General features: G+C 38.3%; 1 protein-coding gene across 2 annotated transcripts; it reads left to right on the top strand.

Moving 5' to 3' along the window:
- desi2 (desumoylating isopeptidase 2) lies at positions 1-22,962 on the top strand. 2 transcript variants are annotated; one of them, XM_003225192.4, is made up of 5 exons: positions 1-153; positions 13,492-13,564; positions 15,066-15,159; positions 16,291-16,432; positions 19,604-22,962. In XM_003225192.4, the coding sequence occupies exons 1-5, from the start codon at positions 115-117 to the stop codon at positions 19,835-19,837; spliced, it is 582 nt and encodes a 193-aa protein (XP_003225240.1). In that variant the 5' UTR covers positions 1-114; the 3' UTR covers positions 19,838-22,962. The 2 variants fall into 2 exon arrangements, with proteins under 2 accessions (XP_003225240.1, XP_062830828.1); XM_062974758.1 differs by lacking the exon at positions 1-153 and adding an exon at positions 6,542-6,746.
- Positions 22,963-26,676: the final 3,714 nt, after the last annotated feature.

Below are 26,676 nucleotides of genomic sequence, written 5' to 3'. Positions count from 1 at the left end.
GGAGAGGGGCGGGGTCAGAGCGAAGCCCCGCCCCCTCGCAGAGAAGGCGAGCCGGCCCCTCAGCGCCACTGAGGGAGCCCAGGCCAGAGGTGGAGGAGGCGGCGGAGGAGGAGGATGGCGAGCCAACTGGTGGTGCTCAACGTCTACGACATGGTGAGGCACCGAGGGATGGGAACCAGGCTGGTTTTTTGTCCGTTGGTGCCTAAGGCCGGAGCCCACCTCGACCTTCCCGCCTCAGGCCCTTTCCTTTTCCCCCCTCAGCCGCTTAGCGGCTGAGGGGGGAAAAGGAAAGGGCCTGAGGCGGGAAGGTCGAGGTGGGCTCCGGCCTTAGGCCCCACCACAGGCGCCATGCAAGTCGAGAATGGATTAAGACTCCAGGATACCACTGCTTGACTTTTAGACAAGTCCCATTCAGTCCCCTTCAGACCTGCCAGGAGAAGCCTATTATAAAGTTCACTATGTGTTTGCCTTCATTATTCTTCTGACCCTTTGGCAAGATTTGTTTCATCTTAGGGCCCCCTGAAGCCAGAAGGCAAAATAGCAAGGGCATGTGGATCAAAAACCTCAAGCATCCTGTTTCTCCTGTTGTAAAAGCTCTTGAGGGACTTCACTCACATGTTGAGCCTTCAGCCTAAAGTTCTACCCATCTTTTACTCTGGAGAGCCCTCAAATAACAACAGCACTCTATTGTTTCTCAGCCTTACCTGTAAATGGACAAGGGATTTAGCTTGAGAACTTTTTCACGTGCAAAGTTTTACATGGCAAAAAAAGCAAATGGGATTTTGGTCTGCTACCCCTCTACTCTGTCTTGATCCGACCACACCTGGAATACTGTGTCCAATTCTGGGCACCACAATTGAAGGAAGATGTTGACAAGCTAGAATGTGTCCATAGAAGGGTGACTAAAATGATCAAGGGTCTGGAGAACAAGCCCTATGAGGAGCGTCTTAAAGAGCAGGGCATGTTTATCCTGCAGAAGAGAAGGTGGAGAGGAGACATGATAGCCATGTACAGATATGTGAGGGGAAGTCATGGGGTGGAGGGAGCAAGCTTGTTTTCTGATGCCCTGGACTAGGACACGGAACAATGGCTTCAAACTACAGGAAAGGAGATTCCACCTGAACATTACGAAGAACTTCTTCACTGTGGGAGCTAGTCGGCAGTCTCTCTGCCCTGGAGTGTGGTGGAGGCTCCTTCTTTGGAGGTTTAAGCAGAGGCTGGATGGCCATCTATCAGATGTGCTTTGAATGTGATTTTCCTGCTTTTTGGCAGGAGGTTGGACTGGATGGCCCATGGGGTCTCTTCCAACTCTGTGATTCTATGAAAGCATGTAAAGTGCTGTGTCTCCTTTTCCTCCCTTTGGAAACTATTATCCCATTCTGGAAAATGCTGGAAAATGAAATCTTCGTAAACACAATTGTGTGTATGAAATGGAGGAAGGTTTTAATTCCATGATTGCTGACCTTTTCTAATTTATTCCTTCCTCTGGTGTGTTCATTTGTCCCCTTTCGATTACTTTCACTGATGAGATCCCATTGAAGTTGTGGGGGGGTTGATCTGGTTTTGGCTTTGTAAATATGTGCAAAAGGTAAAGTTAAAAGTTTTCTCCTGACATTAAATCTAGTCATGTGCGACTCTGGGGGTTGGTGCTCATCTCCATTTCTTAGCCGAAGAGCCGGTGGTGTCAGACACCTCCAAGGTCACGTGGCTGGCATGACTGCATGGAGCGCCGTTACCTTCCCCCCGGCACGGTACCTATTGATCTACTCACATTTGCATGTTTTCAAACTGCTAGGTTGGCAGAAGCTGGGGCTAACAGCAGGAGCTCACCTTGCTCCTCGGATTCAAACTGCCAACCTTTCGGTCAGCAAGTTCAGCGGTTTAACTGCTGCGCCATGAAGGGCTCCAATATGTGGAATAGCAATAAGGACATCTACTTTTTTGATATGTTTGAGGAGCGCCTTTACCCCACTACAGTGGTTGTCATCTCTTGCCAACCACTGCAGCTGTGTTTGTATTACAACTCCCATAATACTTGATTAAAAACTGTTGATTGAGACTGGAGGAAGTTCTTCTCTACATCTGTTCTTCTCTAAATCTGAGGTCAAAGGTGGTAGTTATAAGTTCTAAATAAGTGTTCTGCCACAAGGGCATTTCATAATAGTCATAACCTGACCCTTTGGTGGTCCCTGGCAAGATTTGTTTTATCTTAGGATCACCTGAAGTCAGAGCTTCTTGAAGGCACATAGCAACTGGCGTATGGATCAAAATCCCAAATCATATTTCTCACGTGGTAAAAGTCCTTGAGGTATTTCACATGTTGAGCCTTCAGCCTAAAGTTTTACCAATCTTTTACTCTTTGACAGCCCTCAAATAATACAAAAGCTACACCACTCTATTATTATTACTTATTTATTTATTTCTATCCCACTTTTCTCCCAGATCGGGATTCTAAACTTGTGTCAACAGAAACATTATAATAATAAAAAATAAACATAGTCAATTAAACCACAAAATCATAACATTGTAATATAATTATCTATTATATATACTACAACTATACACACACACACACAAGCCGCAATGGCACAATGGGTTAAACCCTTGTGCCAGCTAGATTGCTGACCTGAAGATTGCCAGTTTGAATCTATGAGATGGGGTGAGCTCTCGTCTGTCAGCATTTGCTTGCAGGTACATGAGAGAAGACTCCCAGCAGGATGGTAATACATCCAGGCATCCCCTGGGCAATGTCTCTATAGATAACCAATTCTCTCACACCTGAAGTGATTGTTATATAATACTATATATTTATTTATTTATTGCTTTTCTATACCGCTTTTCTCACCCCTGGGGGACTCAAAGTGGTGTACAACATAATAAGTAGCAAAATTTCAGTGCCAAACGTATATATAAAAGCAGTACATAATATATCTAAATCAATTACATATATCTATGAATTAAAAACTAAGCATCAAACATGGACACAAAATGTATTAGACATTTTAGACATTGCACCAATCCCATGGTTGTTATTTAGCAGCTTCAGTAGTATTGTCATTTGCTGAACACCTGCTTGCATAGCCAGGTTTTGAGTTGTTTTCTGAACACCAGGAGGGAGGGGGCCGATCTAATCTCGCTGGGGAGGGAGTTCCACAGCCGAGGGGGCCACCACTGAGAAGGCCCTGCCTCTTGTTTCCACCATCACAGTTGCGATGGCAGTGGAACCCAGAGTGGGACCTCCCCGGCGGATCTTAACGCTCAAACAGGTTCATAAAGTGAGATATGTTCGGACTGGTAAACTACTAGTATATTATGCTAATAGTATAATATACTGGTAGTGTGTGTGTGTGTGTGTGTGTGTATATATATATATATATATATATATATATATATATATATATAGGTTTATTAATATAGTACAATATAATATTATATATTACATGTAATTTTACTAATATTTCAATATGGTAGTATAGTACAATATAGTAATATATAATGCTAATATGCTATGCTAATAATATAATATATTGTATATATGTATAATATAATAATATATAACACTAATAATAATACAATATATAATATATACTATTGTAATGTAAAACTAATATATTAAATATAATTACTACTGATAATATAAATAAATTATATATAAATAAATAATAAATAAACAGTATAATAAAATATACTGTTTTATTGTATATTTGTATATTTTAAGTTGTAATGTTTTTGATTGTGAGCCGCTTTGAGTCTCCGTTTGGAGAGATAAAGCAAGATATAAATAAATAAAAATAAAATTTAAAAACTACACCATCTCATAAAACATTATAAAATATACAATGCCATAATAAATAACTAGCCCAACATAGTTTAAACAATCAATACAATTAAAATCTCATCTATGCCAGCTCCTTAGGTCATAGTCAGATACGTTGCCATAATTTTACGATAATGTACATATTGTATACATTAATATGGTGTTGGTTTTACCACTAGTCTCCTTCAGGGAAGCCCTGCTTCCATAGGAAAGTTTTAACTTGGTTCCTAAATGAAAGGAAAGAGCGAACTGTTCTAACCTCTTTAGAAAGGGAATTCCAGAGCTGCGGGAACATTATCCTCTTTTTCTTAGTTGTTACACACAACTGTTCCTCAACGTTTGAGGAGTGCCAATGTGATGTTGTGATTAAGAACCCTTCCAGACAGGCCCTATATCCCAGGATCTGATCCCAGGTTTTCTGTTTCTCTCAGATTATCTGGCAGTGCAAACTCATATAATCCAGTTTAAAGCAAAAAAACCTGAGATCAGATCTTGGGATATAGGGTATGTCTGGAAGGACTCTAAGACAATCAGACTAGGAGTAGGGAGACCAGGTGTAAAATCCCAGTCAGCTATGAAGTTCACTGGATGATCTATGGCAAGTTGCTTTTCCTCCCTCCTTTTCTCACTCTCTTCTGCATAAGCTCACAAGAGAACAGTTTGGTCCATCTTGAACTTTTTGAAAGAAGGATTAAGTAAAACAATTATGTGTGAAAATATAAACAGAAAAAACAAGGTGTCAGATGTTACATTTATTGGCAGACAGCAGTTGGGTGTTTTATTGAGAAGATATATACCATGATCTGCTTTATTGTATTTCAAGACAATAAAGCATGCGCAGGAATATACACAAAGAAGTGTATAAATGGTCTTATTTTATAAGACCATTTATATTATGGTAATAGAGTAGTTTTTAACAATAGAATAAATGTTAAAACCTACTTAAAGTAAATAAAGTTTTTTTAAAACCCTGAAGATCCATTAAATTGGTAGTGACACTATTAAGTGTGTCCTAATCCACTTAATTTGCCTGGAAAAGCCAACAGGTTTACAGTTGCCCAAGAAAATGATATGAAATTCATGAGGTTGCCAAAGGTGACACACACAGAAAAACACTGAAACCCCAATCTCGGATTGTTTATTTTTGCTTTTATGTAATAATAATAACAACAACAACTTTATTCTTATATCCTGCCACCATCTCCCCAAGGGTTTTCTTTTGAATTAACCCACAGAGAAGATCCAGCAAAGATTTATAGATGATGTCAGTAGTTGGGGGGGGGGGGGGGGAGAATAATCCTTTTCAGCATCAAGTATGGCCTGAAATTGATTAAAATGAGATAGCAAGGTTGCTGGTGGCAATGTCTGTACTTGTGATTGTTTTGTTAACTTACTACTTAAGACAAGTTAATGGGCAGCTATAGTTTCAGTTTTGTGGTGTAACACATAAGTAAGAAACAAATACTGATTGGTGACTTTGGAGTAAGTTGACAGCCTCTGCCTAGGACCAGTTTTAGGCTGTCTGTTGCGTCTTTCTCTGAAAAAAATGTTGATACTTAATTGCATAGTATTTGTACAGATGTAAACATTTCAAAATCAGCAATGCAATTATACCTCTTCCCTCAAATTGTAGCAAGTAAAACAACCCCCTACTTCTCTTTAGCTGTTGCTAATTAGGTTTCATCTATATGCATATTTAAAAGGAAGGCAAAATATTTCATTAACTTAAGTTTTACTCTCAAGTTACCTACAGATTGTAGCAAAAGTCATAATTTTGATCCCAAAAGATTATCTTGACTTATACACAAAAGTGCCTTGTACATTAGTGTATAGGGTAATAAATATGCAAATAACTCTTCCCTTTCTTTGGCTCTGCATTGCTTCCCAACATCTTAGGGTTGCTACCATGATATTTTAAACTGTTGCTGCGTTGGGAAATAAGTTAAGCACAGTGTCTCCCACTCATACACCTTTCTTCCTGGTTCTTTAGCATGACAATATCTGGTTATCTGTTTGCTGTAGGATGTTTGGAAGATGGGATGGATGATAAAAGATCCTTCTGGGAGAGGGAGTGCCTTGTAGCCATGTGAGCATTACATTCTTTGGTGCATGAGTCAAATACTGTGATAAAATGTGAACTATATAGAGGCCCTATACTATGGCACTTCTTCATAATCTGAACATTTGGATAATAGTATTAAGCAGAGTGAGGGAAAGAGCAATGTTTTTAAATTTTGGTTTTATTGAGGGAAAAGGGAATAAGAGGTAGGAAAGTAAGGATTTGCTTTTATTTATAACTTTTGATACATTAAAACGTAACAAGCAAGACTGAGGTGGTACCACTAAATACACTTATGTAGGGACTAGACATAGTTTAACATTCTAGAATTCTGTCTGTGTGCAGTTAGAAATAAGATTTGATTTTGTTGATTTTGTATTGATGTTTTCTTTCCCTTCCCCACTTTTATGTTTGCTTTCTTGGTTTCTTTTTCTAAGTCTTGCAACTCAGAATTTTCTTTACTTATCCAAATCTGGTGTGATTAAAAGATTGAATTGCATTTTCACAAAGCCTTCTGGCAATCATGGACAAAGGGAAATAATTGCTTCATACAAACCTACTTTAATGTGCTGTTGAGTTAAGTTGGAAACAGGGCCAGATAACTGTTCACAAATTGACTTGTGCTTACACAACTGTGGAAAATGTTCATTTGGTTACCAACCATTTTGCTTTTTTCCTGTGGAAAGATTCCACTTTTTATTGCAGGATGGAGATCATACAGCTTTCCAGATGTTTCTGGGTTCTACCTCCCAGCATTTTTCATCACCAGCTTTGCTGACTAGAGCTACTGAAAACTGGGGTCCAGCATCTGGTGAACTGCTTTATTCCTATGCCTGAGTTAGCACTTTCTCAGAAGGGCACACATGTCTGGTGTGTAAATTCATTATTTAAGTTACATTGCAGTGTGGATCAGTATTTTGGGAACAAAAACAAAAGGTCTTTGTATTATGTTGACAACAAAACTAGCTGTTGGGAAATAGTTGCTGGTAAATGTCTCTCTCTCTGAGTTTCATCTACACTACCGTATAATGCAGTTCAATGCAATCAAACGGCATTATAAAATTGCATTATATGGCAGTGTAGATGGAGCTCATGTTATCTGAGAATCCCAGATCTTTCACACAAAGTCTGTATGTATAGGGAAATGGTGTGTGAAAGTTTCCAAAGCCTGGACCAGGATGGTTAACTTCTGATGGTCCAGAGACCATTTTCTGGACCGTTAACTCACTCTAAAAATAGTTCCCCAAACAGCAGGTCATACACCCCTGATGACACTGGAAAACACAGCTGGCTTTAAAAAGTAATTTCAACATAACCTTCGCAGTGCTTTCTGATCAGAAACACACATCCCTTTTTCTAGAAAGTGACTAGAATATTACTTTAGACTCAACAACTGATGTGTCCCCTAATTTTGGCAAGCACATCCTGGATCAACAATACCTCCCTAGAAATTTGTTTTAGGGTAGTACTGAGGCAAACCTACTGGTTGCAGTGAGTGTAGGTGTGTTGCTTCCTTTCCAAATAACCTTCTGGCATACATAACCTGTTTGTTGACAACTTGTAGCATGACAGGTTTGCAAGGCTTTAGGGATCACTTTACATGTGTGTTCAACATGTCCAAAACATGCACCACCACCTTTTTGTTTTCTGTCCTTCAATCATTCACTTTCATCCAAGTTCCAAATATGAGTGTATACAGCTAATGAGTCATAGGAATAGAATAGGCTTTTAGGCATAAATAGCTTTGAAATACTCAAGTATTCTGATGGTGAAAAAAAAGGGATTAAATACAGTCTGGTCTCCATATTTGCAAGTCAGATTTCAAGTGGAAATTGGCTATAGAGTTATGCTGGAGGTGTTCTTTCAAGTAAAAAACAGCATTTTTTTTAATTCATGGTTTTTCACTTTCACGGAGTCTTGTGTTTCTAACCTCTGTGAATTTGAAAGGCTGCCTAAATTCTGGTTTGATTTGTTTAGACAAATTAAACCCTGGCTTTCTATACACGTTGTCCAGGCTGAAGAGCTGAAAAGCAGAGTAACATTTAATTCAGAATCTATGGTATGTTTTATAATACAGGCTTTATAAAATCTATGAGTGCACATTGAATACATTCCTTATTAATGTTTTGTGAAGATGTGTGCTAAGAATCTGCTCTTTGAAGAACCCCATGGTTGGTTGAACACAGCTGGTGTGGGGTATGTTTGGGTTAGTATCTCTCTTTTTAATGCTTTAATCTTGCTTTATACATGGCAGCCCAAGTTGTCACACTTTTCACAAGCAAAGAAGCCTATACCATTCTGTCAATTTAAAAGGCTTTAGAAACAGAGGTGGGAAGCATGCAGCCCTTAGTTGCTTGCAACTTCTAGAGTTCCTCAACATTGGCTGTACTAGATAAGCCTGCTGGGAGTTGCAGTTCAAAAACATCTGGAGAGCCACATGATTTCCACCTAGCTCTAAAACAATTGGACAACTGTCTTTTTCAGCATATACTACACTGGAACATATTTTTGCATTATTTTTTTCCAAATATGTGGGCTTTATAGAATTTAATGAGCTCATGACATCACAATAAGTATAATTATGATTCTAGGCAAGGAAGGCCATTATTAGTAACTCCTCTGCTTGTTGGTGGAGAGGCTAGAGGAATAGGACTACGGTAATCCTTTTTAACTAGAAGAATGCTAAGAACCATCAGTAAATGTGGTTGTTGGTAAAAGGTTTTCCCCTGACTCTGGGGGTTGGTGCTCATCTCCATTTCTAAGCCGAAGAGCCGCCGTTGCCCATAGACACCTCCAAGGTCATGTGGCCGGCATGACTGCATGGAGCGCCGTTACCTTCCTGCTGGAGCAGTACCTATTGGTCTACTCACATTTGCATGTTTTCGAACTGCTAGGTTGGCAGAAGCTGGGGCTAACAGTGGGCGCTCAATCTGCTCCCCGGATTCGAACCTGTGACCTTTTGGTTTGCAAGTTCAGCAGCTCAGCGCTTTAACACACTGTGCCACCGGGGGCTCAAATGTGGTTGTATTCATTATCATTTTATTGTTCTTATAAGTTTGCAAGGAAGGAAATGTATTACAACAGAATGTTATTTATCAGTCAGCGATATTTTTATAAACAAGTATGGAGGCTTATAACTCCTGTTGTGAAGTATTACTCACGTCAACAGACTCTCTCTACCTTCCATTATAAAATATTACTTTTTGTTTTGGTTTTCTTAATAAATACAGTCTAAATAACTTTGAAATTTACATATTTGAAAAATATTATCCCTTCAGCTTAACTCATTGCAACTATGAATCTGTATTGAAATACTGAAAAGAACAAACCTGTTTTGAGAGAAAATGAACAGGCAGATGCAAACTGCAGAAGTAAAAAAAAATCCTTAAGGCCTTGTTCTGTTATTTACTCAAGAGGAGCTTTCTCATGGGTCTGTGATACTTATATAAAAGCAATTACTCCTAAAATTATAGTCTCACTCTTTCCTACAGCATTAAAGATGATGCACATGGTAAGATTGTTTCCTTTTAATTTAAAAACCCTTCCTGTTTGGTAGAGAGTGCAAATGTGTATTTACAAAATGTATATCCCATTCTTTCTGTGTCTAGTAGTGGTAATACTATAGTTATAACTAGTAATAGCACCCAGAAACACTGTAACTGTTAAAACTGAAAACAGACAACAGTATGTCCTCTGATTTTTTTATCACAGCCCATGGAGTGACACAATTGAGTGTAATAACATTTCACACTCAATCTCAAGACAGGTTTTTTTTTAACCACGTTCACTGTAGATGTTAAACAGCACAAGGGATAGAAAACACAAGGGATAGAATAGAGGTTTGTGAACATAAGCCAAGACATTTGATATTGACTGTAAATGACTCCCATCACAGAAAAAAAAAGTCATTTTGTGCATTGCCACCAGCTATTCTGCAGTAACCAATAATACAAATGCTCCTAGTGCAGGGGTCCCCAAACTTTTTAAACGGGGCCAGTTCACGATCCTTCGGACCATTGGAGGGCCGGACTATAGTTGGCCACCAAGCAATAATAATAATTAATAATAATAATAATAATAACAACAACAACAATAAAAAAGTGGGTTGAAAGAGACCCTTTGGGCTATTGAGTCCAACCCCCTTCTACCTTTGTGGACCAAAAGCACAAGCAAAGCACCCCTGACAGATGGCCACCCAGCCTCAATGTTAATAATAATAATAATAATAAAGAGGGTTGGAAGAGATCCCTTGAGCCATTGAGTCCAACCCCCTTCTGCCTTTGTGCACCAAAAGCACAAGCACAGCACCCCTGATAGATGGCCACCCAGCCTCAATGTCAATAATAATAATAATAATAATAATAATAAAAAAGAGGGTTGGAAGAGACCCCTTGGGCCATTTAGTCCAACCCCCTTCTGCCTTTGTGCAGGAAAAGCACAAGCAAAGCACCCCTGACAGATGGCCACCCAGCCTCAATGTCAATAATAATAATAATAATAATAATAATAATAATAATAATAATAATAATAATAATAATAGAGGGTTGGAAGAGACCCCTTGGGCCATTTAGCCCAACCCCCTTCTGCCTTTGTGCAGCAAAAGCACAAGCACAGCACCCCTGATAGATGGCCACCCAGCCTCAATGTTAATAATAATAATAATAATAATAATAATAATAATAATAATAATGATAAAGAGGGTTGGAAGAGACCCCTTGGGCCATTGAGTCCAATCCCCTTCTGCCTCTGTGCACCAAAAGCACAAGCACAGCACCCCTGATAGATGGCCACCCAGCCTCAATGTTAATAATAATAATAATAATAATAATAATAATAATAATAATAATAAAGAGGGTTGGAAGAGACCCCTTGGGCCATTTAGTCCAACCCCCTTCTGCCTTTGTGCAGGAAAAGCACAAGCAAAGCACCCCTGACAGATGGCCACCCAGCCTCAATGTCAATAATAATAATAATAATAATAATAATAATAATAATAATAATAATAATAAAGAGGGTTGGAAGAGACCCCTTGTGCCATTGAGTCCAATCCCCTTCTGCCTTTGTGCACCAAAAGCACAAGCACAGCACCCCTGATAGATGGCCACCCAGCCTCAATGTTAATAATAATAATAATAATAATAATAATAATAATAATAATAAAGAGGGTTGGAAGAGACCCCTTGGGCCATTGAGTCCAATCCCCTTCTGCCTCTGTGCACCAAAAGCACAAGCACAGCACCCCTGATAGATGGCCACCCAGCCTCAATGTTAATAGTAATAATAATAATAATAATAATAATAATAATAATAATAATAATAAAGAGGGTTGGAAGAGACCCCTTGTGCCATTGAGTCCAATCCCCTTCTGCCTTTGTTCACCAAAAGCACAAGCAAAGCATCCCTGACAGATGGCCACCCAGCCTCAATATTAATAATAATAACAATAATAATAATAATAATAATAATAAGGGCTGTAAGAGAAGAAGAGACCCCTTGGGTCATTTAGCCCAAGCCCCTTCTGCCTTTGTGTTGTGGGGGCCGGATAAATAGCTTCGATGGGCCGCATCCGGCCCCCGGGCCTTAGTTTGGGGACCCCTGTCCTAGTGGATAGAATTCCATTCGGAGATGTTTTGTAGTAGCTTATCTTCAAACTGCAAAGTGAATATAGGATTTTAACTTACACTTACTTATACAAACCAGGGGAGATGGTACAGTAATGGGAATCACTTGGCCCTATCAGGGCCACACCTAAGACACCTGACTTCCTTTTCAACGTGAATTTTAAGAACAAAAAGTAGTCTCTAGTTCCAATTTAGTATGGCAAGGATGTTTCTACTATCTTCAAGAAAGATGAAATGAATTCAGTTTGACTTTTCTATCAGAAATTCCTGACTGTGAACTTTAGCTACTTCTCAACAAACATAAGACTTTTTCAAAGCAGGGGCAACATATGTGTTGTGTTATATGAGGGGTTTTTAAAGCAGCAAATGTTGTCTCAGTGAAAATGAAAATAACACTACGTAACACATTTGAAAAATTTTCTGTTTAATTGTGCGGTACTTTGAAAGGAGTCGTTATTCTCCAAAAACTTCATTTTTGTCACTGCCACAAACTATGTTGAATTAATTGAGACTCTATGAGATATTCATTGAAAAACTATAGCAAAATGTGCTGTAGGATGTTTATGATAGAATCAATTAAGAAATGACATTTATAACCCAAGAACAGAAATCATGTTATATGGTGTAATCAATGAAATAACATGCTGGGTGAAATTAAAATGTGAGCATTCTGTTTATAATAGGGAAAGAATAGGGTGTTGGAATGCAGTGCCCAATATCCTTAGCCTGTAAAGCCAGTGATGAAGAATGCTGGGAGTTGCATTCTCAACAACATTTGAAGGGAGACATAGTTCTTGAGCCTGCTTTAGAGTGTAATTGAACATAATCAGCTTACAGGCCAGGCAGTAATGTGATAACCATTCCCAGCATCTAATCCTTTCAAGGTTCACTCTTGTCTGGATTTGGTGTTTCCATGGACTCATCAGGCTAATCTTTATGATTGCTTTGTAAGAGATTTTGTTTACTCTCCCACTCCCATACTCTCTTGCCTCTTCTGTGAGGTTATGGATTCATATGTGAAAAATGCATTGCATGCAGAAATTATTGGAACTGAATCTGCTACTGATCGTGCTTGTCATATGAGAAGGGAAATCATTCCTGTTTTGCCCGATAATTCACATTTTAAAGGTTTGTTATGTTCTCCACAGTTGTATTGACTTTTCAGTGACATCTGTAGTTGAATTCTTCCAAATTAAATGTTTAATACATGCCCTGTGATAGGATATTGGACATTTCTTTGCTCTTGCTCACCAGTCTTCATTCAGGCACCTAAAGAGTGTGATAGTTTACAGTAGAATTCCAATTCCCAGTATAAAATTTGTTGCTTCTCTGCTCAGTGGCCAAATACAATTTGGAAAGGGTTTGAGCAGATATCGTACAATATTGTTTTGTGCAAATAAAAGCATGGTTTCCTGTACGATATTAATACGTTAGTCTTATAGGGATTGCTGGCTCAGAGACTGGTGTTAATATTTATGAAATGGATATGAACTGGTTCTCAGTGGATAAATTGGTTACTGGGGCAGTTACTGTGCAAACCAGATGTAACCTTAATAAATAAAAAGATCTGAAATTGATACAGAAATTGGCACATTTTAATAGTTGTATTTTTCAGTTGTTTACTTATTGTTCAGATTGATAGTTCTTTGAATATATTAAGTACAAATCAGATTTGTAAGTTTGTCCAACTGTGTAATGAAAAATGCATCACCGATTGCGCAAAGCATGCTTTGATTTCAAACACGCATAGGCTTAGGTTCAGATCTTCTCAGAAAGTTGGGTGGGCTTAAATTAACAGTTCCCACTATAGTCTCCTGTGGTGTCCCAAAAGGCATCCAGTAGTAAATGTGAAGTTTCTGTGGAGGGCTGCTGGGGAAATTAGCAAAAATTACCTTGCCCTACACATTGGTACTTGTATCCATGCTGGAAGATGGTCTTGATGTGTGAAATAGCCTCATAATTAATTAGCTACATTTTATGTTTTCTCTTTTTAGTACTGGATGAATGAATATACATCTTCTCTTGGGATTGGAGTATTTCATTCAGGAATAGAGATATATGGCAGAGGTATGTAACACATTTTAACCTTATATGATAGTTAGGGGATATACAGTCAGTCCTCCAAACTCACAGGGATTAAGGATCCAGAAACTTTATGGAAATCATAGACACTATTAACGCAGTGGAAGCGGAGGCAAAACTTCAGAGCATTCCTCAGGCTTGCCCAGTGGGTTGCTGCGGAGGTTCCCCAGATGTGGCAAACATGAAGCATGCAGGCTACTGCCACTCACAAGCACACACCACACCACACACACACACACCGGGGCCATTTTCTCATTCACAGAGCAGCCCAGCTTCAGGAACTGGGGGGCAAGTGATTGGTGCTGCACATTTCCTAAAGCTGGAGCTGTCTCTCTCAGGATCTCCATGCCAAGAGTGGTCATTGTTTCTTTTTAAAGACTTTCCTAGTTTCAGGAGCTGGGAGCTTACTCCATGCCAAGAGAGCCTGGAAAAAAGTACCATCCCATCCACACTTTGCTGTTGCATCTTTCAGGGTATCCCAGCATGGACTAAGCTCTCAGATTCTGATAGTTTACTCCATGCTGAGAGAGCTGGGGTGTGGTGACTGCCTCCTTGGCCACACAACTCCAGCTAGGGCTGCTGTAAGAATATCCCTTCCATTTCCTTGCCCTTTGAAACTGATGTTAGCAGCAGCTAGTAGAAGGAGACAAAGCACGAAATTCCCTCTTGTCCTGTTTCTCCCCCTCCTTCTCTCCCTCCTCTCCTGTCCTGTCAAGAATATGCTTCTTATTTCTCTGCCACTCTGTAGTAGGCCTCCCTCTTCCAGCTTTGCGGTATCCCTTATAGAATAGTAGAGTTGGAAGAGACCTCATGGGCCATCCAGTCCTATCATTCCCTATTCTGAATCTGAAGTTAGCAGCAGTGAGTAGAAGCAGATAAGGTGCCATTCAATGCTAATCAAGGGGATAAATTTGCAACATTCACATTTGCCTCAAGCAGACAAGAATTCTTTCTCCCACCCTGGACCTTCCATAGATATATAAACTTCACTTGCCTAGTTTCCAACAGACCTCACAACCTCCGAGGATGCATGCCACAGATGTGTGCGAAATGTCAGGAGAGAATGATTCTGGAGAATGGCCATACAGCCCGGAAAACTCACAGCAACCCAAAGTACTAATCCCCCCCCACACACACTGCTTTTCCAGGGGGAGGAGTTTATTGCTTCCATCTTCTCTCTTGCCCACCAGGATACCTCACACTTACCACAGCTCTCAACTTGAATTTGGGGGAGGGTGCGAAGGAGAGGGGAAAGAGGCATATTGGTGGGAAACGACAATATTTTCAGTCTGAGGCTTAATAGTGGGATGATAGGTGAGGGAACGAGAGATGCTAAGAAGGTGTAAATTTACAACATGTTGAAGTATGACAGAAATTATGACTAGAAAGTAATCTTTTAAGCATGCTTGTAAAATTATGAAGATAGGAAAATGGACTTCAAAATAATCTTAAACTTTGAACATAACACCACCATTTTGTCTTTCAGAATTTGCTTATGGTGGCCATCCATACCCCTTTTCAGGAATATTTGAAATTTCTCCAGGAAATGCATCTGAGTTGGGAGAAACATTTAAATTTAAGTAAGCAATTTTTGTTATTAAATTCTGAATCTGAATAATACAGAATTCAGTCACATCTCCTTTTTTAATGAAATTAGCCACTCTAATTTTTATATACAATGGCCAAATGTTGTTTGTAGTACTGGGGTCAAGTAAACAATCCAAGTCAAATCAAGAATTCACTTTGGAACTTGGATTGGTGGAGGGGAGCATCAAGCCACAGCAAGCCTTCCAGTCTTTTGAAAATGTTATAGAAACATTCATTTGGGTGAGTTATGGCAGAGAGAGGAATCACATAAATCTTGTGGGTGTTCTGAAAAGACTTGTGATCAAAACATGGGAGACATTGTGGAAGGAATGGGGATAATGTAAGTAAAGTTCATAAAAATCAGAGACAACAACCGGTATAAGTAATGAAGTGGATGCATTGCTCGGAATTATTTCTTTAACAGAAAATTCGGCACCAGAGACAGAAATAACATGGAAAGGGTTCCTGTATCACAAAAAAAAGAGCAAACATTTTATCAAAGCTAGCAGTATGCTCTGTAAGATAAAATAACTAGATGAAGTGAGTTTTCCATAAGTTAGACAAAATATTTTGACTCTTCTAGACATCATGTAAGAACTCTTTCCAAAATGCACTCAGGAATATCTTTCCCGCAGCAGCCTTCAGTTTTCATTTGATTTCTATTTTGGTCACCAAATGTATAGATCTATTTTTAACATTCTGGTGATAAATGATTATGACTTATCTGCTCTCTGCTTTTGTTTTCTGTTTTTCTGTTCACGCATACTGAATAACAGATTCAGAGTTAACTGCTGTTTACTTTATCTGTTGTTGGCAGACATACACACAGAGTTATAGTAGGATTGGCTAGAATAGAATCCTGTTCTTTCTTAGATCAAGGCTTATAGCATTGTTTACTGCAGACACATTGCTGCAAGCTGACACCAAAAGTGTTTTTCCTCCCAGTGGCAATGTTACTAAAAGATTTCCAGCTGGAAGGATGAGGGGGAGTTAAAATTAAATAAGCTTCTTTATCAATTATTTTATTAACTAAATTATGTCAGTATTTTAATAACTATGAGGTGCTTGTGAAGTAAGAGCAAAGGCAAAGCAAGAACAGGTTCAATTTTTCTGCTTTATTTCAGAGAAGCCGTTGTTCTTGGAAGTACTGACTTCATGGAGGAGGATATAGAAAAAATTATAGAAGAACTTGGAAAAGAATTTAAAGGAAATGCCTATCACTTAATGCACAAAAACTGCAATCACTTTTCTTCAGCTTTATCAGAGGCAAGTTTGATTTGTATGGCATGAAATTATATTGGCCATTACTTTTTTTAAAAAACATGTATTTCAGGACCTGTATAAACAAGGGTATTGTTACATGTATAATCTCAGATATTCAATTTGGTAATGGCAACAAATTTCACGTGAGCTACAAGGGAGGAAACCCTTGAGCATTTAACCTAGTCAGGGTGTGAATTATTACATGAGCTGAGTCAATCAGCCTTTTTCAAATGTAGTCAAAGACATTTTTGTCCAGTAATTTTAATTCATATAATTTGAAAATAATATACAAAACTATGTTTTGTAAAGCTATGCTTTAAATGTAAGAGAGAACCAATAACTATGGTTATTTCTTGTGGTATTTGTGCATTACATATATGAATGTGTGTTTGTGCACAGCCACCATTTAAAACTTTCTGGAAATTTGCGACTTTCAGTGAAAGCTCCACTCCTCTTCTCTAACATGCATACTTTAACGTTTTTTCCCTGAGTTCTGATATGTCCACTAGGTAGCACCTTCTGTGTACCTGAGATGTTATTATACCAAATCCTCCTCCCCTCCCATTTCTTTCTCTTGATGGCTCTTTTTCTTTTCTTCTGCAAGAACGAATTCCTTGTGAAATGCAGCTGGCTTCACAGGAAAGCTGATGTTTGACATGCAACAGTAAAGATCCCTTACAGACATTCTGTCTGTGACTGTCAAGTCAGTATATTCTTCTGCCATGATGGCAGGACAGCCCATCAGGAGAAACTACGGAGTGTTATTGTCTTCATGACCACAACTTCAATAGTCATGGCTCTGTGTTTGCTTCTACAGCTCATGATACTGCTAACTTTACTGTGGCTTTTATAGTGCCAGTGCCACTACTTCAACCATAGTACTGAGTGCTGCTATAACTAGGAAGCAGATCAATTCACTCAATATGGCAACAGAAAATAATTCTAAATTCAAGAGAGTCTGAAAGAATAGCCCACACAAGAAGCAGAAGCAATCTGTATCCACTGTCTGATCTTCAGGCTCATGCTCTGCCACTGGCCCCAGCCATTCTTCCTTCTGAGTTACTTTTTTTTTTTTTTTACTTGATGAGAAACTCCTACCAAGATCCCAAAAGAAAGTGCCAGATATACAAATTTATCTCAAAAGGGGAGGTTAGAGAAAAGCTGCTCCCAGGGAGATCCAATTAGTCTACCAAAGTGGACCATATCCCTGCAGCGATCTTCAACGCTCTTCCTCTGTAAAGTGGTTGTGCTCACCAAGATGGTGCTCCCCTTTTCCTTATTAGGAAGCCTTACCACTGGGCCATTCCAATACCAGCTAGGAATATGCGAGCTGTTACAAATTGCATCAAGACCAGCGCGTACACAGAGGGACTAGATCTCCTCATTTGATGACTAGTACTATTACATGCCACTCTTAGAGCTGGAGTCCTCTTTCCCTCATTGGTGGATGGGATCACTCCAGAAGCTGGCTCATCTAGGAGGCTATATAAGCATTGACACTGCTTGAGATTACCTTGGTGGCTTCCCCTAGATCACATCTCAGCTCACCTAGCCTAATCTTTGGATTTTTGAAATCTTTTAGTGGATCAATTAAGGACCAACCTAGGGTGACATTTATAATGTCCATTTCATGTATCTGACATCAACTATGACATATCGCCTGACATTGATTCTTTCCACCATAGCAATCCAATAGTTCATAGTGGTTTCCATGCCTGCTTATTACCTACTAGAACATCAATTTGGTTACAAGGCTGACCCCTTTTGCCATCCTAGTACAAATGTGCTCTTCCTACACAGATACCTTGCTTAAAGGGCGAACATTATTTTCATTGATAAAGAATTATTGGGTACACTCTGACCTTCTAACTCAGATGACCAAATATCCTTAGCTCACCTGTAAGCAAGACCATCCTGATAATGACTAGTCTTCTCAGTGACAATGATTCTGGCTTGTGTTTTGCCTTCCTGTTTGATTATAAGCTTTGTGAATTCTTTTTGGGAGTAACCACCCTCTCTTCAGGGGATGTCTTGATGACTGGTAAAACTTTATAGGATCCAGGAGAGTGCCTGCAACTTCCTGCTTTGACACCTTGGGGGCAATTCAATCATTGCAGCCTCCTCATCAAGAAAAAGAAGTTAATTGAGTCCACTTAAAAAGGCAGGAAACCGGATGACCTGGGGTTGAAGGCTTATGCCTTGGCAGCCATTTTTATGAAGAAATAATCTATCAAGCATACCTGGGCTTTTATCAGATATGAGACAAAGCTGCCACTCCACTGTCTCAAGACAAGAAAGAAGTAGTTTTTGTTTTGTTTTGTTTTTTGTTTTTTGCAGAGATGGGCAACATGGCTTGAGACTAAATTAATTCACCCATATAATATCTGGATCGTCTTTCAGTGGAGTATCTTAGTGGAGCTTATCAGGGCTGCAAACCTGGACACAGTCCTCCGCATTCATTCAGCCTTTCAGACTGGGTTCCTAGAACATAGAGAGATGCAGTATTGGTGAACACAGTCCTTTCCACAATAATTTCATAATGTGCCTCCCATTGCCCTAAGTGAGTTGCTTAGTAATTGATATCCATATTTTGATGCGGGGAGACCACAAAGAAGAAAGACAGTTTGCTTCTTTGTTACTTTGAATGGTCTTCTGTGCATTTACACAACCCATCCTTCCTCCCTTTGTTGGTACATCTAGTGAACTTTTGCTTCCTACCATTTTATAGGTCGAACAGGACTGAGGAAAGTGATGCTAGAGTATGCATATTAGACAGGAGGAGCAAAGTTGACATTGAGGTCTTGCAAGTGCAAACCCATACATGTGAATACGTAGATAATCACTCAAAGAACATGTAAGCAACCAGTGTTTTATACTACTTGGCTTGAATTTCAAAAGCAACATTAGTGGCTTACTATATGATGAATATTCTTCTGTTTTTTGTCATGGTATATCTCTTACCTAGTTTTAGTTGGGAATATGTATTTTGGGTTACATCCACAATTACATTTTGACTATTAAGTGAAAACCAACTGTTCCAACATTAATTAAAGTAGTGTTATCACTGCCTCTGGCAGACATGAACAAAGGTTTTTGTATTGCTGTTCTACACTGGAATATTGAGTGCTTCTACATGAAATTAAGAAGTTGAATATTCTGTAAATTTTCGTTTAGATTCTCTGTGGAAAAGAGATTCCTCGTTGGGTGAATCGCCTTGCCTATTTCAGTTCCTGTATCCCCTTTCTCCAAAGTTGCCTACCGAAAGAGTGGCTTACACCTGCAGCCCTTCAGTCAAGTGTAAGCCAAGAGCTTCAAGAAGAACTGGAAGAAGCAGAAGACGCTGCAGCATCAGCTTCCCTGCCAAATTCAGCATCAGGGGCACGGACTGGACATCATGCTAAAATATAGGTTTGGGCCAAAGTACTGTTACATTACAGTCTTCTAAAGTTTTGTCAGTAACTGACTTCATTGATGAACTTCAGAGTGTGGACATTTGGATATGTTTATGGTATGCAAGTGGTTCTCCAGATCAAAACCATGTTTTTTTGCTCAGGATTTTATATGTAGTGAAAAGTTTTGGGAGAAATGGGAAGTACATAAGATGGAGTTGCTGTCTTCATTTTCATCTAATCAACAAACTTGGACCAACTGAGCAGAAGAGAAGCTATTTACAGTATTGTGTGCTGCTGTTTACAAATCCCACAAGGATATCTGCCATTGAAATACAAAGTATTAATCAGCTCAGTCAGGCCATCATATCATTGGAAGTGAACCTGTGGTCTACTTTCATTTATTTTGTCTTGGAACTCATTCGGTAAAATATTTCAATTCCAATTACTGCTAATAGTAGAACACAGAATTGAATACTGTATGTAAACAGAGTACATCCTGAATTCTGTTTGATAGTCCTAATTAGAGTAGACCCACTAGATCAACTTCACTGGTGAATCAACATGTAGATAAATCTCATTTAATCTAAGTAGGACTTAACAATAGGATTCAGGCCATAACAATCAATACAAAGAAATCTGTCCAAGGAAACCAATTGTATCTGCTTACGAAGAGAAAATTAGAATTTTATTACAAAACCAAGCATGTTGTTGGCTTCAAACGCAATCTTTTCATCCTCTTTTTTGGTCTGACTTGAAAATGCGAAAGATCACTTGGAACATCAATAGGTTTTTTCCCAAACTATGACCAGGTAACAGTGCCTATTTCATGTTGTTTAAAATGTAGAACTGTAGGATGAAAAAATGGAACACACAATCAGTTTCCTGCAGCATTAGACATCAACCTGCTAATAATAGGCTCTTGGCTAATGTCAATTTGGCCAATTCTGCAGCCAATTCAATCAACAGTTAATTGCTTGTCAGAGGTAACATTTATTGAGTGAAAGGGTTTTTTTCAACTTAGTTTGTCTCTAGCAGAGCGGTTGATAGCTATGGTTGCCTTGTGATTTGTTTGTTTGCTGCCACTATTTCTTTAATTATGTTAGTTTACAACAGCAATATATACTGTATGAATGATAAAAGATCTATAGGAATTAGCAAGAAGCCAGATGAATTCCATATATTTACTCTGCCTTCCCCATCTCTTATCGAGAGTGAGTACAGTAGTTATGGCAAACTGGAATCCGGTTCAGATTTTTATTATATATGCTGCCTTAAAGATCTTCCAATTCAATGGAATGAAGCCAACTGGAAATGATATACAAAATGACATTTTACAGAAATCTACATAACTGAATATACAAATAACACTTGGCTTTGTTAGTTATATTGCTGTATTTGCTGAACGAACTGTTCCAATTTGAATATATATTCAATCAGACAAATTGGACGGTATTTTTTGACAAATCAGAAGACTTTATGTTTCATAAATTGGCAGTAAGATTTGACATGCTGTTCTATAAACGATTTTTCCAAAGGTGGCAAAAATGCTGTTTTTCAGTAATAATGGCAGTAGTCATTTTTCTAACCACTTCAGTTCCTATTTAGATTTATTTTATGCTCTTCTTTGTGGGAGACATTTTTGTTGCAAAATATACTCAGGTATGTAACATTCTGTTAAAAGTCAAATAATAGTTCTAAAAAATGTGAAGTACTGAGATTATTTCATATGTTAACCTTCCTTAGACTAATCTTCTTGGAAACCTTGCCTAATTACCAGTGCCAGAACCATTTTTAATTGGTCATTAGCATAATCTGTATTGTTACAAATGAGGTGACTTAGTGGAACATCTGTAGGTCAGTAGAAATGGTTTCTCAGCACTACAATGAAACCATAGTTTTCAGCTTGGGTCTGAAGCTATTAATTAATATTGGTTCTTATCCTGAGCCTGTGTGTGTTGCTGCACACATGATCTTCTCTGTAAAAAAATTCCTGTTCATTTCAGTGAGAAGGGCAGCTTCGCACATGTTTTTCTAGGCACATATAAAATTATCATCTCTTTTGAAGTGAATGTGTAGCCTTTGTGGGTACTCCACGAAGCTGCTGCAGTCTCACAAAATTTTAGAATTGTGGTGGGAGTCAGCAATTCTTTAGCTTGTCCTACGTTGTTTGGACAAACTTTAGGAACTAATTTGATTTCCAACTAATTTTTACAAAACAATTGGCTTTCGATTAATATTCACAGTACTACACAACACATCCATCATTTTGTAATCATGCACAGCATGTAATGCAGCACCATTCACAGCACGGTAAGTAAAAACAATTGAAGTAATTAACTGTTCCACTTTGTTTGAAATTTCCTGTTATTTTATTTTTAATCAATTTTTGTAGTTTATGTCACCAAACAAACTTACCGCCTGAACCCTGAAGTTGATATTTAACATCATTAAGTAGTGTGGTGATATTTTTGTATCTAACCATATATACTACACTCACTATCCACTCGGTTCCTTAAAAGAAACAACCTGCCAAAGTCTGCTCTCATAGCAATAGTTCAAGTTACTTTTCACCAGCATTAGTACTCAGTAAGGAGTACCTTGCCTGCCAGTGGCCATAGTGTGCATTAAAAAACTTGAACAATGTTATAAGCTAAAATAGTCAATACCTGAAATTTTAGCAACAAGCAGGTAGAAAAAGTGCATTCGGGGTTCTCCATCCAATCTCTCCCAATTTCTAATATTTGATTATTTTTCTTTTAAGATGGATTACTATAGTCATTTTGTATGTTATCTTATTAAAGCCATTTTTATCAAGATGTCACTCTTATTCAGGAAGCCAAAAATTGCTATAAATTAGTGTGCATCAGTAGACTGGATAATGGTTCAGTATTAAGAATGCAGTGAGTTTTCCTCTTAGAAACATGCAATACAATTCTGATCATAACAGATAAGAGAATTTTCACTTTTAGGTGGTTACAGCTACAGAATTTTCACTGACACTTTTTTTGTAAACTAATGATAAGTTTACTGTAAAGCATAGTATTTGTATAGCCAGAGAACTTTGACTTTTGTTACTTTGACATGTCAAACCTATTACAAACTTGAATCCATCCATTTATTAAAGATAATTTTGTAGAAAAATGGCATATGTTGTTCTTGTCAACTTGAATCTTAACTTTCAATCCAGTTTTTAAAAATTGAATCCATTCTATTACAGTAGAGTCCCGCTTATCCAAGCCTCTGGATTATCCAATGCATTTTTGTAGTCAATGTTTTCAATATATCGTGATATTTTGGTGCTGAATTAGTAAATACAGTAATTACAACATAACATTAGTGCGTATTGAACTACTTTTTCTGTCAAATTTGTTGTATAACATGATGTTTTGGTGTTTAATTTGTAAAATCATAACCTAATTTGATGTTTAATAGGCTTTTCCTTAATCCCTCCTTATTATCCAAGATATTCGCTTATCCAAGGTTCTGCCAGCCTGTTTAGCTTGGATAAGTGAGACTCTACTGTACTTGAATCAAAATATTGACAGTGCTTGAAACCGAAAAACCATGCCTCACAGGAAGCTTGTGGCTGGAAGAGGTTGCCTTCCCTCTGCTATATGGGACCAGTTCATGGAGTCAAGAAGGACATGGTATGTAACCCCTGGCCACAGCACAAGCACAAGGAAGCTAGAGGAGATGAGAAAGCAAATTTAAGGATTGGAGAACTCAAGTATGAATCTGGAGATCTAAATGCAGAGAAAGAACAAAAGGTTGAAAATGATTGTTGAAGAAAAAAGAAAATAATTAGAAAATAGTAAGGAAGGGGGAAATATAATATGTGAAAAAAGATCCAAGACTAAACACAGAAACAATACTGGAAAGAATAGAAGGTACAGCAAAAAAAAAAAAAAACCAGCAATCACGCAATCTAGATTCATAAGCTACTAGTTCAAGGTACAGGGTACTGTTTGGCAAACTCTTCTTACAGGGTTTTGGGTGTTCCTTCCTCAGACCCGTTGATATACAGCACTTATTTCTTTCCCTTAGTCTTAACATTTTTCACTCTATTTACTCCACTAAGTGCTGAAGACAATTTCTGATATTATTTCCATATATTGAAATGTAATTTGTGACCATTCATTACACATAACTCATATATCATTTTTAAAAACAAAATTGAAATTGCTGAGCAGAAAAATGGGTTTCTGTGTCTACACAGCCTTTATATTCCAAAGTGGTGCTATAATCAAGTAGGTGTTTGATTTGCCTGTCAGCACTAATAGCTTATCTACTTGACTTACATGCATGTTGCTATTATCTTGTTCCTGATTTTTTTAACTTGCAGAAACCTTTCAGGGGTGAAAGAAGCATTTCCCATGCTTGTCTCAAGAGCTCAGTGTAGAGGTCACAGTAAATAGCATTCTGAATTCCTGTCTGTAGGCAATGACATGACCTTGATATATAGTTCTTGTTTTCTTGACTGCTGATTTAGGCTGTAAGGCTGGTTTTCTTTATAAAAATTATCTCCAGTTATGGAGATAGCTAAATATACTCCATTGGGTTCCAAAATAAGAGTTTGTAAAATAGGTTCTAATTCTATAAAGTCAGGTAGATAAAATTATTGTTAGTCCTGCAGTATTTTCAGACCATTAGAGATGTTCAACATTGGAACTCACTGCCTCGGAGTATGGTGGAGGCACCTTCTTTGGAGGCTTTTAAACTGGTTGGATGATCATCTGTCAGGGGTGCTTTGATTGCCTTTCCTGCATGACAGGGGGTTGGACTGGATAGCCCATGTGGTCTCTTCCAACTCTATGATACTAAGTACAGTAGAGTCTCACTTATCCAACACTCGCTTATCCAACGTTCTGGATTATCCAACGCTTTTTTGTAATCAATGTTTTCAATATATCGTGATATTTTGGTGCTAAATTAGTAAATACAGTAATTACTACATAGCATTACTGCGTATTGAACTACTTTTTCTGTCAAATTTGTGGTATAGCATGATGTTTTGGTGCTTAATTTGTAAAAGCATAACCTAATTTGATGTTTAATAGGCTTTTCCTTAATCCCTCCTTATTATCCAACATATTGGCTTATCCAACGTTCTGCCGGCCCGTTTATGTTGGATAAGTGAGACTCTACTGTAGTTTATGGCAGCTGTAAGACAAATCTATAATGGGGATTTCTTGGCAAGATTTGTTCAGAGGTGGGGTTTAATTTTGCCTCTCTCTGAGGCTGGGAGTGTGTGACTGGATGATTTAACCTAATTTCCATGTATTTGAACCTTGGTCTCCAGAGTCGTACTCCAGTGTTCAAACCACTACACCACACTGGATCTAAAACAATAATAATACTTCATTTTTATCTTGGCCTATCTCCCCAAGGGGACTTGGGGATAACAAAATTATTACTTCACTTCACATAGTCACTTAGAAAATCCGTTCCTCTTCTTTCGCGCAGATCACAACAACTTTTCTAATCATCTCCATTTGTATCTATTTTGAGCACGAGTTGATCAGTGTACCATTATACGACCATGTTCATCTCTCATATTATAAGCCATATGGAATGAATCAGACCATCAGGTGGGAGGACAACCAAGAGATCTCGTCCATCCCTGCAGGGTACTATGTTGCCATGGCGTTATTCCAGCACCTATCCGTTCTTCACATCACGGGCCTGGAAAGAGATGTTTAAGTTGAGCAACGTGGCATAGAGGATCTTTCACTTTTAATATCATTACTGTATTACCAAATGTGTATTTGTCAGAACAAATTATCACTCAGAATGAATCCACAAATTTGTTCACTATGAGGTCACCAAAGTTTTTTTTATTTTATCAATTTATTTTATTTCATATTCCACCTTTCTGCAAGTATAAATTTTAAGGCCACTCACAACTATTTAAAACAAAGTAACCAAACTTATGTCATCTTTCAGAAGAAACAGCATAGTAATGATTTCTGGAAGAACACTTGTGTATTCAGAATCATAGAATCATAGAATAGTAGAGTTGGAAGAGACCTCATGTGCCATCTAGTCCAACTCCCCGCTAAAAAGCAGGAAATCGCATTCAAAGCACCCCCGACATATGGCCATCCAGCATCTGCTTAAAAGCCTCCAAAGAAGGAGCCTCCACCACAGTCTGGGGCAGAAGAGGACACATACTGCCTTCATATACAGAAATTTGTTTATGTGGCTAAATAACCCTTTGTTGAAAGTTTTAATTGAAGCAAAACAAATTTAAATAGAAATATTTAAAAGGTGGGATTGGGTTCAAAGGTAGCCTAGTATGGGTATACCAGAACAAAAAAAAATGCATAGCTAAACCTCACCATGAAAATGCAAACATGGAGATTAAAAGGTATGCACATACCCAATCTGTTTCTCACGTGGAGGCAAGAAAACTACGAAAACAGTGTTGAAAATGTGTTGTCAAAGGCTTTCATGGTCAAAATCAGGGCCATAGCCAGAAAAAAAAGGGGTTGGGGGTTGAATTTTTTTTTTTTAGCGAATCATGAAGAGTAGTTCCATAACACAAAATAATTTAGAAATCAGGCTCCATCGATAAACTTCAGTGCACACTCAAGACAGATAAACCTCAGTGCACACTCAAGACAGATAAACTTCAGTGGACACTCTTGGGGATTTGATTAACCAGTTAAAAATCATGAGTAAACCAGTTTTAAAAAACTGAAAAATTCGGGGGGGGGGGGAGTTGAACCCCTAACCCCTTGGCTACAGCCCTGGCTGGAATCACTGAGTTGCTGTGAGTTTTCCAGGCTGTATCCATATTCCAAAAGCTCCTGACGCTTCGCCCGCTTCTATGGCAAGCATTCTCAAGAGGTTGTG

This window comes from Anolis carolinensis, chromosome 1, assembly GCF_035594765.1.
Source record: "Anolis carolinensis isolate JA03-04 chromosome 1, rAnoCar3.1.pri, whole genome shotgun sequence".
Taxonomy (NCBI): Eukaryota; Metazoa; Chordata; class Lepidosauria; order Squamata; family Dactyloidae; genus Anolis; species Anolis carolinensis.
This window is presented reverse-complemented; position numbering and strand designations above follow the sequence as displayed.